At 37.1% G+C, this 13,044-nt stretch overlaps 1 protein-coding gene across 12 annotated transcripts in view; it reads right to left on the bottom strand.

Moving 5' to 3' along the window:
- Positions 1 to 13,044, bottom strand: part of UTRN (utrophin) — a 505,655-nt gene that overhangs the window by 105,672 nt on the left and 386,939 nt on the right. For 11 of the 12 annotated variants that reach the window (XM_029224149.1, XM_029224150.1, XM_029224155.1 and 8 more), the window contains one exon: positions 11,303 to 11,432. In XM_029224149.1, the coding sequence (XP_029079982.1) occupies positions 11,303 to 11,432 (130 nt within the window). Of the gene's footprint in view, positions 1 to 1,680; positions 1,699 to 11,302; positions 11,433 to 13,044 lie in introns of those variants that run through there. The other variant, XM_029224159.1, reaches the window with a different exon arrangement.

Below are 13,044 nucleotides of genomic sequence, written 5' to 3'. Positions count from 1 at the left end.
TGTGTGTGTGTGTGTGTGTGTGTGTGTGTGTGTGTGTGTGTGTGTGTCTGGGGATGTTTTTGAGAGAGAGTACTTTGTTTCACTCTTCATTCTCCCATTCTTCTCCCTTCACACCTTCTCATTTATCTGGACAAAATCTGAGGATGGAATTGTATTTAATTTTTATATTTGTATTACATAGTATATATAGTATAATGTGATATGAGGTATTATAAATATTAACATATTTACTTTATATTTATATAATTAAAATAGCAATTGTTTTATTGTGTTACAAAACATTTAAGGAAGAGTAGATAATTATCTTTAGGAAGAAGGAAGAAGAGAGAGGAAAAAGGAATGACCAATCCTGAAGTTTTCTTTCTTGTCCAGTGGTTTTTATTCTTCAAATATGCAAATTAATTGCACGGCATTTACACCACTCTCTCCTTTCTGCCCTGGGGAGAAAGACTCACATGCTTCACTGGAATACAGGTGGAACACGAACCTGGACCAGAAGCAGAGACTAAGACTTGCAATCAGCACTGCTCCCATCCTGCCCTTGGCTCCTAGGTGAGCTAGATGACCTGCTCATCCCAGCTTTACCAAGTGGGAGCCCTATTTTCTCATCTGGGGAAACATTTTACACTAAGGGCCTCTCTTACCTCTGAAATTCAATTATATAAGAAAGGCAAAGCTGCTGTATGTCTCCAAGAAATCTTACAGTAGAGGAAAAAAAAACCCTCCTTTTGTGTGCTATAATTTTTTTTTACATTTAAAAACGTTAAAGTATATGTTCCTCCTATGAAATAATGTACAAATCGATTTTGAATCAGCCCAGTTATTTTAAATAAAGATTTTCCATATTTATCGTATTTCCTTTATCAATTACAGAATAGACACATAATCTCCATACTGACTTCTTAGAGTCTAAAGCCTTATGTCATGCATGTTTGTTCTTTTCATCTTGGTTTTGCAGTACTCAGTCTAGAGACTAGTATGTCCTCAATATATATAATTACTGAATTGAAATTTTCAATTTTCTGAACGGAATTTCCAGCTTTAATCTTTTTTTATTGAGAATATTCAACTTCATAATTTTAAGTGGAAATCTTCCCACTTATTTTTTCTTCCTCCTTCCCAAACCCATGACAGCATTTATATTTAAAAAAAAGAAAAAAAAAACAACCATTTTTTTTTTTTTACTGTGAAATAAAAGGATAAACCTTACAAAGTCATTTCAAGTATGGTAATTCCATCTTATTTGTACTGTTTGCTTATTTTTTACATGTATCTGTAATCTTATTGTATTTCACCAAGAGAGGAAGAGGAGATATTAAGACAAACAAGTGTAGGAAAAAATTCTCCAGAGTAGCATTTTCACCCCATGGACAATTTGGTGCAAGGCAAGGTTTGTTCATAGGCCAATTTCAATACTAACTAATTATATAATCACAGATATATTGCTTATCTCCTTGAACTTCAGTTAATACCTATAAAGCTACCGATACATGCCTGGCACACAGAAAAGCTTCAACAGAGGTTAATTTCTTTCATTTTTAAAATGATTTTGTTACTAAGTCTGGGAGGTTTAGATATCTCTAGAGATTTTCACGTAAGCAAACCAAGTTGATTAGCCAACAAGAATTCACAGAAAAAAACAAAGCATTCCTGTAGATCTAGAGACTAGGCGTGACTTACGCTCACTCTCGGTCTTCATCCCCGCTCCACTTTTCTCTCTCTTCTTCATGACCAAAAGATGCTCCTGATTCAGACAATGCAAAACATATTCTCCTCAAATTTTCTGATTACATGGTTAAGATCAACTTAATCTGTCTGAAATGATTAGTGTTGAAGAGGACCCTGCCCACTTCCTATACTGTATGATAACTGGTGACAATCCATTAGGAACCAGATTAAAAGTACACCATCAAGTGCCATCAGCTGATAACTACAATATTTCTAATTATTTTCATCTAATAAATTATAAAGATGACAATAGTAAAGGCTACCCAAAGTAGATTAACCTGATAATGTGTAGCCTAAATCTTTCAGTAGGAATATGATAAAGACGATAAGGATCCATCCATGCTGCCAACGAACTTGTCAAACCCTTAAGGAAAAAAAAAAAGATCGTGGACAGATACATTTAGGGAAAAGCAAGAACTCCAAAGTAAAGAGATTTAGGGAACGTCTTCCACAAATACCAAAATATAAGGTATTAATGGGGGTTATGGGTGGAGGTGGGACAGATGGAGAGAACAGGAATATACATCACACCATGGAGAGAGATAACCAGCACTTCTGACCAGAAGTCAATAAAGGTTGAGCTAGAGTCTGAATACTTTAATGTTTTACTCTTCCTAAAAAGTGGGCCAAAGTAAAAAAACCCAGCATTGAGCTAAGGATGAAGCATGAAGAGACCATTAAGAAGGTCAACCTCCAAGGAAAAAGGGAGGAACAGCAGAAAGGCCATGGAACAGAACTAGCTAAGCCACATGAAATCCATTTTCTGTAATGGAATATTCCCTGAATTTCCTCACACTAATGGCAGTTTTATAATTTATTCAAGTCAGTTTTGAGTGCTGGACAGCAGCAGACAGGTCACTGGTGGTTCTGAGAGGGGAGAATAGAAGTTGGGAATGTAAGTGCCAGGTGGGCAAGGATATGTTTTGTTCACTGCTGTCTCCCCATATCTAGAATACTACCTGGCACATGGTAGGCATTCAATAAGTACTGGTCAAATGAATAAATAGATCTATGTTCAATATCTTTGTTTTGATAAAAAAAAATTCACCTTTAAGATCAAAGGACAGGGCTCTTCAATTAAAAGTCTCACATTTCTGGCCACACCACTGCCCATCCCTCCCCAGGCTGCTTCCCTGAAGAACATAGCCGCTAATGATCCATCAACGTACAAAAGAAGCCCTGGGGGCTTCCCTGGTGGCGCAGTGGTTGAGAGTCCGCCTGCCGATGGAGGGGACACGGGTTTGTGCCCCGGTCCGGGAAGATCCCACATGCCGCGGAGCGGCTGGGCCCGTGAGCCATGGCCGCTGGGCCTGCGCGTCCGGAGCCTGTGTTCCGCAACGGGAGAGGCCACAACAGTGAGAGGCCTGCGTACCGAAAAAAAAACAAAAAAGAAGTCCTGGGCTTTCTATTCAAGCTTAGCCATTCTTATGAAAGAAGTTAGGCATGTCTTAGGTTTATGTACTGCCAAAATAAGTGACAAGTTTAAAGTGGAGAATTTATGCCTTGGCTAGGATTATACTTTTTAAAAGATAGCAAACCCTCCAATTCACTCGTGAAGACTCCAGCTCTCAAGAGGAAAAGCAACAACAGGAAAAGAGGAACACATCACACTGAAAGCGTTTAGTCTCCTCCTGTGCTTTATGTTTAAATCAGAGTGACACTCCAGATGTTGATTTCAATAAAATACATACATGTAAATTATTGTCATCTTTTCTTACGAGGCACATGTGATTTATGGATGGCTGTAATGGTGATTAGAGACCATAACAGATGGTAAACAATTAATTTAAAATGCTGTGTCCATCAAACTAACTTTTATTATCATATAATTCTTCATCAAGAATGTTGATTTATTTAAATTGAATTTCACTATGATGGTATTCATTAGCATGCAAACAAGTTTTTGAAATTTTTATCCAATCAATACGCTTACTCAGCTGGCTCATTATAATTTAGGAAAGTTGAAGACTGGATTCATTACATCCATTCATACATTATGGAACCTTAAAATGGGAAGGATCACACTGGATCTCTGTAGTTAACACTGGAAATGAAAGTAACATATTTTTCTGTGTCTTTTCATGCATTATAACTTTACTAATCTAATTTGGACTTACGAAGCTAATTAAATTATTGCCTTGGTCTATAGGCCTGAAAGCAATTTTTATTCCTTCAAGTATTTTTATGAAAATTAAAAAGACAAAGTCTAATATTGCCTAAACACCTTCTCCCTTGGTGCTAGGAAATCAGTGAACTGGTAGGTCATTCTATTAAGCAGCCTAATATTTCAGAAGAGGAAAAGTAAGAATGAAGGGAAAAGCATATTAATTATTGCATGAAATTTTTATAAGTAGAAGAATATAGAAAGCAAAATCTTATTTTTACTGATTATCTAGAAGTACTTTGATTATTGGGGTAGTTAAGATAGTATGCTATGATGGTTCAGGGCATCAAGGGTTGTGACAAGCCTGAGTGGGTGTTTCAGCTCTGTCACAGTAGGCATCCAAACATCTCAAAGCCTCAGTTTCTTCATCTGTCAAATGGGTGGTAACAGTACGCATACCTCAAAGAGTTGTTATGAGAATTAAAGGAAACGATGCCTGGAACACTGTAGGACCCTGATAAATGTTGATTTGTTGTGAACATCTATGTTGACTAACATTTCTCTCTTCTCCCTTCCTTTTTGGGCATTGATTCCTCCTCCATCTAACATGATGCTTATAAAGGGGGTCTGCCAATCCCAGAAGACCCTGAGCTCCATGTTACTCAAGCTGAGTGAGTTGTTGCTCTCTTTTGGAATGTGCTGGATCTAAAGAAGGGTTTTCCCTCCCTGGTATGTGGTTGTGAGGTATAAGGTCATAGGAAAGCAAAGAAAATGAAAACTTGTGGAGAGAGGCAGAAAGGAAGACATGGAGAAAGTCTCTGACTGCCATTTAGATTCCTGTGGCCAGCTGTGTCCTTGCCCTCACTGTAATTTGGTTATGGGCGCCAATACATTTGCCCATGTGCCTACACTTACGGAAGCTGGCTGTCTGTCATTTACAATGAATGGGGTTCTAATTAATAAAGCAGTTATTAGGAAAACAAAAAATGCCCTGGGGAAAAACACCCATGAGTTTTACTACCTAATTACTTAGGTTAGGTTATGTGTAATTTGGCCTCATTTTATGAGATGCAAGGAAATAATTATTGCCATCTTTTTTACGTAACCTTACGTTATACTGAGAATCAATATAAAAGTAATTTCTAAACTCTATGATAATCTCACCTTTTCACTCATTTAGTGATCATGAAATTTTATTTGCACAAGTTTGCTAATACTGGCACAAAATGGACTGACATAGTAGACTGAAAAATGTCATTTATTACTTCTTTGTTGTATCATAAAATATATGAGATTTCACATAGGTGAAAAATACTACCTGGCTTTCTAAAATATTATGAAGCATTTAATAATTAAAAGAAAACAGTATATTCTGAGTTAAAATATTAACTACTACTACATACACACACAGCTGTCAAAGACCAAAGAGGAAGAACACTAATCCATACATACTTTTTTATCTGAAATGTTTATTATTAGCCATTAATCACAGGTACAATCGTATACAACCATAAAAAGCTGTGTATGAATAAACAATACACATACACAACTATAGACACTACGCACAACTATGAACACACTAAAGCAATAGCTGCTTTATTTTTCCTCTGTCATTTAAACGAAACAAAATAAATTAAGTAACTTCACCAGGCTGAAAAAGAAATAATGTTCAGACAGCCTGCAGTAAAATAATAGTTGTAGTAATAGTAACGCCTTGACTGGAATAAATTTTAAAGAAGACTCAAGAGGAAATTTATGAACAAAAAAAATGCAATCTTTTTTTGTCTTGAAATTAAAACCTGAGCAGAGGAAAATAGCTTTTCTATACCCACATATACAATCATTTGTATAATTTTCTAAACACTGTTAGAGGTGAAATGTCTTATTAAAGTGTTAATTTAGTAATCAATACCATAGCCTCAACTCATAAAATGTGTGTGTGCATGCACATCTGCATACACACCTGCCTGCATCTGTGTGTGCAGTAGAGAGGGGGACGTAGACATAAGGCTGTAACTCCCCCGTGCAATTTTGACTTTTAACCTAAGCTGCAGGTAACGAACATGTGAGAAGGCACATGTATTCCCTGACTACCTCAAGAGGTATGCGGGCTGTCTTGCACATCTACTTTCATTATGCAGCTGTGTGGTTTTCAAAGGAATTCAAATCTGGGACTGAGAACAGCAGGGAGGTTGGGTGAACAAGGAAGAAGCCAAGAAACATTTGTGCAGGGTTAAGAGGCTCTAGACACTGAAAGTCAAGAAGGAGCTAGGAGCTCAGTGGCCAGTGAGCAGAGAGAAAGAGAGAGGAGATAAAAATGAAGGGATGAGTTGAAAGCCAGCCAAAAAACCAGGGGTTAAGGAGAGTCACCACCATAGAAGCTTAGTGCTCTGTCCCTTGATCTACCCTACATTAGCTGATAACCTTGGTCGGCACCACAATATTTTCTTAGCCTTTGTATTTTTATTTAAATTTTTTTTAAAAAGGCACACTGTATGATCTGCTCAACTCATTGAGATAGTTAGGAGAATACAAAAGTGGTTTGAGAAGTACAAATACAAAGAACAACGCGAATAATGATGAGACAGTTGTTGTTCCACTATTCTACTTTTTAACAGATATAAACCACGTGGTTAAAATCAAATGAGAAACAATTCAACTTCACTAAGAGGAAAATTTTTTTTTTTTGCGGTACGCGGGCCTCTCACTGTTGTGGCCTCTCCCGTTGTGGAGCACAGGCTCCGGACGCGCAGGCTCAGCGGCCATGGCTCACGGGCCCAGCCGCTCCACGGCATGTGGGATCTTCCCAGACCGGGGCATGAACCCGTGTCCCCTGCATCGGCAGGCAGACTCTCAACAACTGCGCCACCAGGGAAGCCCAAGAGGAAATATTATACACTGACATGACACAATTGAAATCCAATTAAGTAGTTCCATATCACTCAAGATAAGGGAACTATTGACAAAGTTGTGAACTTTGTAAAATTTCTGTAATGATTCAGGTAATTTTAGTCCGATTAAAAATTATACTGACTTAATAACCATTTATAAGTAGAGTGAGTAATTCTGGGTAGCTGAGTGGTCCAGACAGCTACATTTCATTCATTTAACCTGATTTTTTTTTTACGGTTGCCATTTTGGAAGGGAATTCACTAAAATATAGTATAAACTCCTACGCCTTCTCTTAACTGAATTATATTCTGTCTTCAAAAATAAACAAACTACAATTCATAGCTTCAGCTTTTCTTTTATTGTAAAAGGCCCCAAAGACTATTCTGTTTTATTTTAGAATCTCCAAGTATCCTTTTTATAATTTTCTTTCTCCTCATTGCTGTCAGACTTCTTGAAGTCATTTCTCACTGTCATCCTTTTCCCCTGTCCTGTCATTTCCATCTTGCTACATACCCATAATTCACTGGAAAACAAGTTAAACTACTTACAACAGTATCTAAAGTAAGAGTTAATACCTCGGAGAGGGTGGTTTTTCTAAGAGCTAATAAGATCTTCACTATATTTTCTACATAATATCTATCTTGGCTGCTCAGATAATTGTTCACATTCTTTCAGATTCTCAGTAACTGAGAAAGGTCAGTAAGCAAGGGCAGGGCTGAGCTTCAGATACAGATATTAATAATATAGTCAGAGAAATGACAGGGTACCAGGTAGGCAAGGAGGAGAGCTGGGAGAGGAATCGGTCCAGGAAGAAACAAAGCCTGCAGTGAGTGGGACAGAATGAGCAGGGGCTGGGCAGGCAAAGGAGGAAGGAGTTGGAGATCAGGTAGGAGGGACCTATGGGCAGAAAAAGACCAGAATAGACAACAGAATAAAGTTAAGAAGACCATTACCTGCAGAACATCACGAGAAGCTGGTGGGTGTCAAACGGACATTAGTTTGGAGCAGAGAGAAGCATGAGATGCTGCCACACTGGAAAACTGAGGCCAAATCACTGTGCAGCCTTGTACGACAGGTGAAGGAGCTCAGATCCCATTTCAGTGACTACCAGTGGTTTGTAGATGCCAGTTTTGTGTTTTAGATGTATCACTGTAGCATCTATTTATGTTGATGCAGGGATACCAATTAAGAAAGTACTGCGAAGCAACCTAAATACCCAACGACAGATGAATGGATAAAGAAGATGTGGCACATATATGCAATGGAATATTACTCAGCCATAACAAGGAATGAAATTGGGTCATTTGTAGAGACGTGGATGGATCTAGAGACTGTCATACAGAGTGAAGTAAGTCAGAAAGAGAAAAACAAATATCGTATATTAACACATATATGTGGAACCTAAAAAGATGGTACAGATGAACCGGTTTGCAGGGCAGAAATAGAGACACAGATGTAGAGAACAAACGTATGGACACCAAGGGGGGAAAGTCGGGGGGATGAATTGGGAGATTGGGATTGACATGTATACATTACTATGTATAAAATGGATAACTAATAACCTGCTGTATAAAAAAATTAAATTTAATTTAAAAAGATGTATACACACACACACACACACAAAAGTACTGAGGGAATTCCCTGACGGTCCAGTGGTTAGGACTCCATACTTTCACTGCCAAGGGCGTGAGTTCAATCATTAGTCAGGGAACTAAGACCCCACAAGTCACACAGAGTGGCCAAAAAAAAAAAAAGTACTGAAAAGTCCTAGCAAAAGATGGTAAGGGGCTGATATAGGGCAGTTAATATTAGTAATGATTTTTAAGTGTTTAAAATATACATACTTGAAAGTTGCTAGGAGAGTAAATCTTAAAAGTTCTCATCACAAGGGAAAAAAATTGTAATTATGTGAGGTGACAGATGTTAACTAGACTTACTGTGGTGATCATTTCACAATATATACAAATATCAAATTATTATGTTGTACACCTTAAACTTGTACAATGTTATGTCAATTATATCTCAATAAAACTGGGGGGAAAAAAGAAAATATCTAGCAGAGCATACCTGATAAAATTCTTTGTCCGCAACTGATCACTTGATTGAAATAATTAGTTTGCTTGTTTTCAACAGCATTTATCAATTAAAAGATGCTCGAGAGCAACTCATCCTGTGCTACACAGTAATAAAATAAAACTCCATAAGCTATCATAAAATGCATATATACACATATGACACTATAAGATAACTGATAACAGAAAAAAAAGGAGCCAGGAGAAAAGGCTTTGCGAGAGAAAAATCATGGCAAGAAGTATTTTCTGGAAGAGTTACTTAAAAACAAAGAGATGGATTCACCTTGGTGTGTCCTTTGGCACATTACACATAGCATACTCTATAAATGCTTATTAAATAGAACCAAAAAATCATTATACAATTTCTCCCTGCTCTAGTCCCTCCAACATTGAGTACTTTGAGTAGCATCACACAAGATAACTAATGTTCAAACACTATGACTGATAGCAGTTGTTCGTAAGTCATGGTAAACAACAAAGTATAAAAGCTATTACGGATCATTTTCTTTTATTTACTTTTAACAACAGCTAAAGTCAGCCAACATTACACAAAATAATATCAGGAAAGGAGAAAGCGTGAAAATGGCTAATTGTAAAAAAACAAACAAACAAAAAACACTCCAAAACAAAAAAAATCATAAAGTTAAACTGACGTGACTTTTTTTCTTGCCTCACAAATATAGTATGTGAAAATGGGTCTTAAAAATGTCCTGATGTCACAGCAAAATAAGGACTCAAAAGCCATATGTTTTTACCCCTTAAACTGACTAACCACTAAGGAAGAAAATTTATAGCAAAGTGAAACTCTAGTGATATAACACTTTTTTACTGCTATGAAATAGCTTACTATAAAAACGTTTCCTCTATTCTCTGAAAAGCAAGGACATGAGACAAGCAGATTTAAGGTAGACTTTAAATTGGATAAGGCGAGACAAGTGAACTTCTTATTTTTCTTCCAATCTTAAAAGAAAAAAAACCCAGTGAAATAGCGCCTTCTTCTTGCTGTATTGAAGTCGAAATGCTCTGTCCAACTTTCCAGGGCCTTGTAATCTGCACCAGACAGTGCGTACAAGCCCCTCACTCCTACCCCCTGTCCAGGCACAGCCCCTGCCCCCACCTCCCCTGCCCCCAGCTCTGCTGACTTCCCCTGACACACAGCCGTTCTGCCCCTCTCTCTGGGCTGCTGCTTCCAGTGATCCTGTCCCAGCTAATCCTGTCCCTCCTACCCACACCCGAGTGTGCTCAGCGTACAAGTCATTCAACAACCTACTATGTAGCTGTGTGCATGTTGTGTGCATACGTATGTCCGTGTGTGTATATAATACATGTATAATTCAGGAGGCATAAGTCTCCAAAGATAGAAGTAACAATCATGAGTGATTTGCAGACTGAGAGAGGCGGAGACTCAACAATGACTTAGGTCCCCGGTAGGCTGACTAGAAAAACAGTGATACTGCCAGCAGAAAATAAAAACCAACGCTGGAAGAGATGATAAGTATGCTGTGTCTCTGTATACACACACACACACACACACACACACACACAAAGGGTCAAGAAAATCATGATCCTGATGGGAAATTTATTCCGATTGAAGTAGAGCTTCCCTGAGAAAGGCTGAGGAGGAAAATGGCTACTTTCCAAATGTCTGATCCAGTTCCAGCTACAGTCAAAGCATTTTCCAACTGTACTTCCCTTACAAGTAATAAATGCTCATGAATTACACTGCTGGACATAGCATGAGGCAGTCTTTCAGGTCTGGTTTTACTATGGAAAGTGAATGATGAGAAAATATTTTGAATGGCATGTTTATTTTTTAAAATGCATCAGAATGCTTTTATGCCATAAGTGAAAAATCAAAATAAAGATATATGTTGGCCCCCAAATTCATCTCTTAAATCTACTATGTGATTTATTGCTATCTGCTAGTAAGGTAGATACTGTTTCAGCTTTAAGCCAAAGTACATAAATATTACAGGTTGTTATGTTTAAATTAAAGAAATTCTGTTGTCTGCTTGTAAAAGAAAGGGGCTTTGGTGTCTTATTTAAAAAAGTAATCTTAAAAAAGAGAAGTTAAATAATCTTACCTTCTAGATATTTAAATAATTTATGCTTACTCTTGTATTTTAAATATCATTCTTCTACTTATAATTATTTATCATGTAGTTTAAATATAAGAAATATAAATTTTTATTTCTTAAAGAAATTATTTTTAGTTACACTATGCTTTTTAACAAAGTATTTTTCTGCAGTTAATTCCCCTTTAAAGTAATGATACTGAAGTATACAGCCATTTTATTTTTTAATTTAAGAATCTAAATATTTGTTCAAAATGACATATTTGACTAAAGTAATACTTAGAAGAAAAATTTTAATACTAGATCCTGAAATTCTGTAAGACATTTTAAAATATCAGGTCCTGATATGCTGTAAGAAAATTCTCTTGTTGATTCTGGTGTTTTGTTCTCCTCACATGTGTTTTTATGATGTATAAAGAAATCAGTCTCACCTGTTTTTGACTGTAGGTTTCTTCTTGGTTCTTCAGGGGCCTCAATTGGTTGATCAGCCAGGAAAACTCGAGCTTGGTCTATAGCATTCAGGACAGAATACTCTTTCTCCTTTAACTCACGTCTCAGTGCCTTTGCAAAGAGAAGCAAAAGTTGAATTTGTAACCTAATGTGTTCAAGTCATGGAACATCTTCAGTTAGACCACTTCTGATCACATTTGTCAAGGGAATGTCTCATCACCAGCATGTTAGCGAGGTTAGCAGTAAAAATGTAAATTTTACACATATGAATGATGAAACATGAATAAAAGCAAAAAGATGATTCCTGTAGAACTTATATGGAAAAAAAACATCAGAACCTCCAAAATTTACAATATTCACCTAAGGGAAACTGCTACAGTATATTTGATCTTACACAAAATGTACTTTTAGGGTTATCACTACCGTCAGACTGCTAAATCTAAGATACTTTTTTCTTATAAGACTGACCAAAAAAATTACATCCAGTGGTAGAGCTAGAGGCGATTTCACAAGTAGTAATGAGATACTCAGAAGTGTTTTACATTCTTTGGAATATATTAAGAGAAAAATTAAGACATAGAAACAAATTAAAGTACATGAAATCAAAACTAAACCAAAGAGAACACATAAAAGACAGTCTCCAATTATCATAAAATATATTCCATCTCTCATGCTGAGGCAATTACAGTTTTGCCCTTGTGACTTTTTCATGCAAATCTATAAGTCTCAGAATAGTTTGTCTTTAGTACTTCTGTGGTTTTAAGTAGGGTCAAACTTTCACCTCTGCTCCTATAAAATGTTTGGTGATTAAGACTTAATTGACTAGGGTTTAAAAACAACAAAACTCGTCTAGTGACTACTGCAAGGTAAGAGTAAATGAAGACTTTCTCATGTTCTATTTTAATACTGCAGCTAAATCAAAATTGCTCTTAATATTGTTACCTCTTAAATTATGTACATAAACACCTACTGGCTCTAATATTTTGCTTTTAATACAGTTCCTCGGCAATGCATTATGAAAACTCAACTTTTCATTTTCTAAAATATTACACTCTGATAGTATTTTAGAATCAACAAAGTCCTTCTGAACATAAGTACTTTTTTAACAGCATTTGATATATGTTGGGATGATGGGGTATTTGGAGGCTATATCTCATCTTCCACAGTAAATAAAAAGCCAAAATTTTTAATTTCTAGAAATATCAGAATAATCTTACATTAAAAAACTGAAACTGAACAACAGAAAAACACTGGTAATGAAGTTGAAAGAGACCATCACAGGTGGGGAGGGATGAGAGGAGCAGGCAAGGAGTAGAGAGAAATGGCATGACAGTGACTGTGTCCTGCGCGCCTGAGACTTAACAAATACTGGGTGCTGGAAAGTCACTGGAGAGCTGGACAAGACGGTGGTGATGGGGGCTGTCAGACATATATTTTTGTTTGTTTATAGTATCATTGTCAGGTCTCTGAAAGTCATTAAAAAACAAGTCTGGGGACTTCCCCAGCGGTCCACTGATTGGAACTGCAGTTCCCCAGTGTCCACTGCAGGGGTCACGGGTTCGAACCCTGGTCAGGGAACTAAGATCCTGCATGCCACGTGGCATGGCCACAAAAAAAGTCTGAGTCTGAGAGAAAGCCCCACAGGTCTGGAGAACCTATTTTCCTTCCTGACCACACTGAACCCCAGCGCTTCATAAAACAATCCTCTCTGCACAGCGTGTTG

Source organism: Monodon monoceros, unplaced genomic scaffold (genome assembly GCF_005190385.1).
Source record: "Monodon monoceros isolate NGI ecotype Baffin Bay Population unplaced genomic scaffold, NGI_Narwhal_1 Super_Scaffold_15, whole genome shotgun sequence".
Taxonomy (NCBI): domain Eukaryota; kingdom Metazoa; phylum Chordata; class Mammalia; order Artiodactyla; family Monodontidae; genus Monodon; species Monodon monoceros.
Note: the sequence above shows the minus strand (reverse complement) of the source record. Positions and strands in the feature narration are given on the sequence as shown.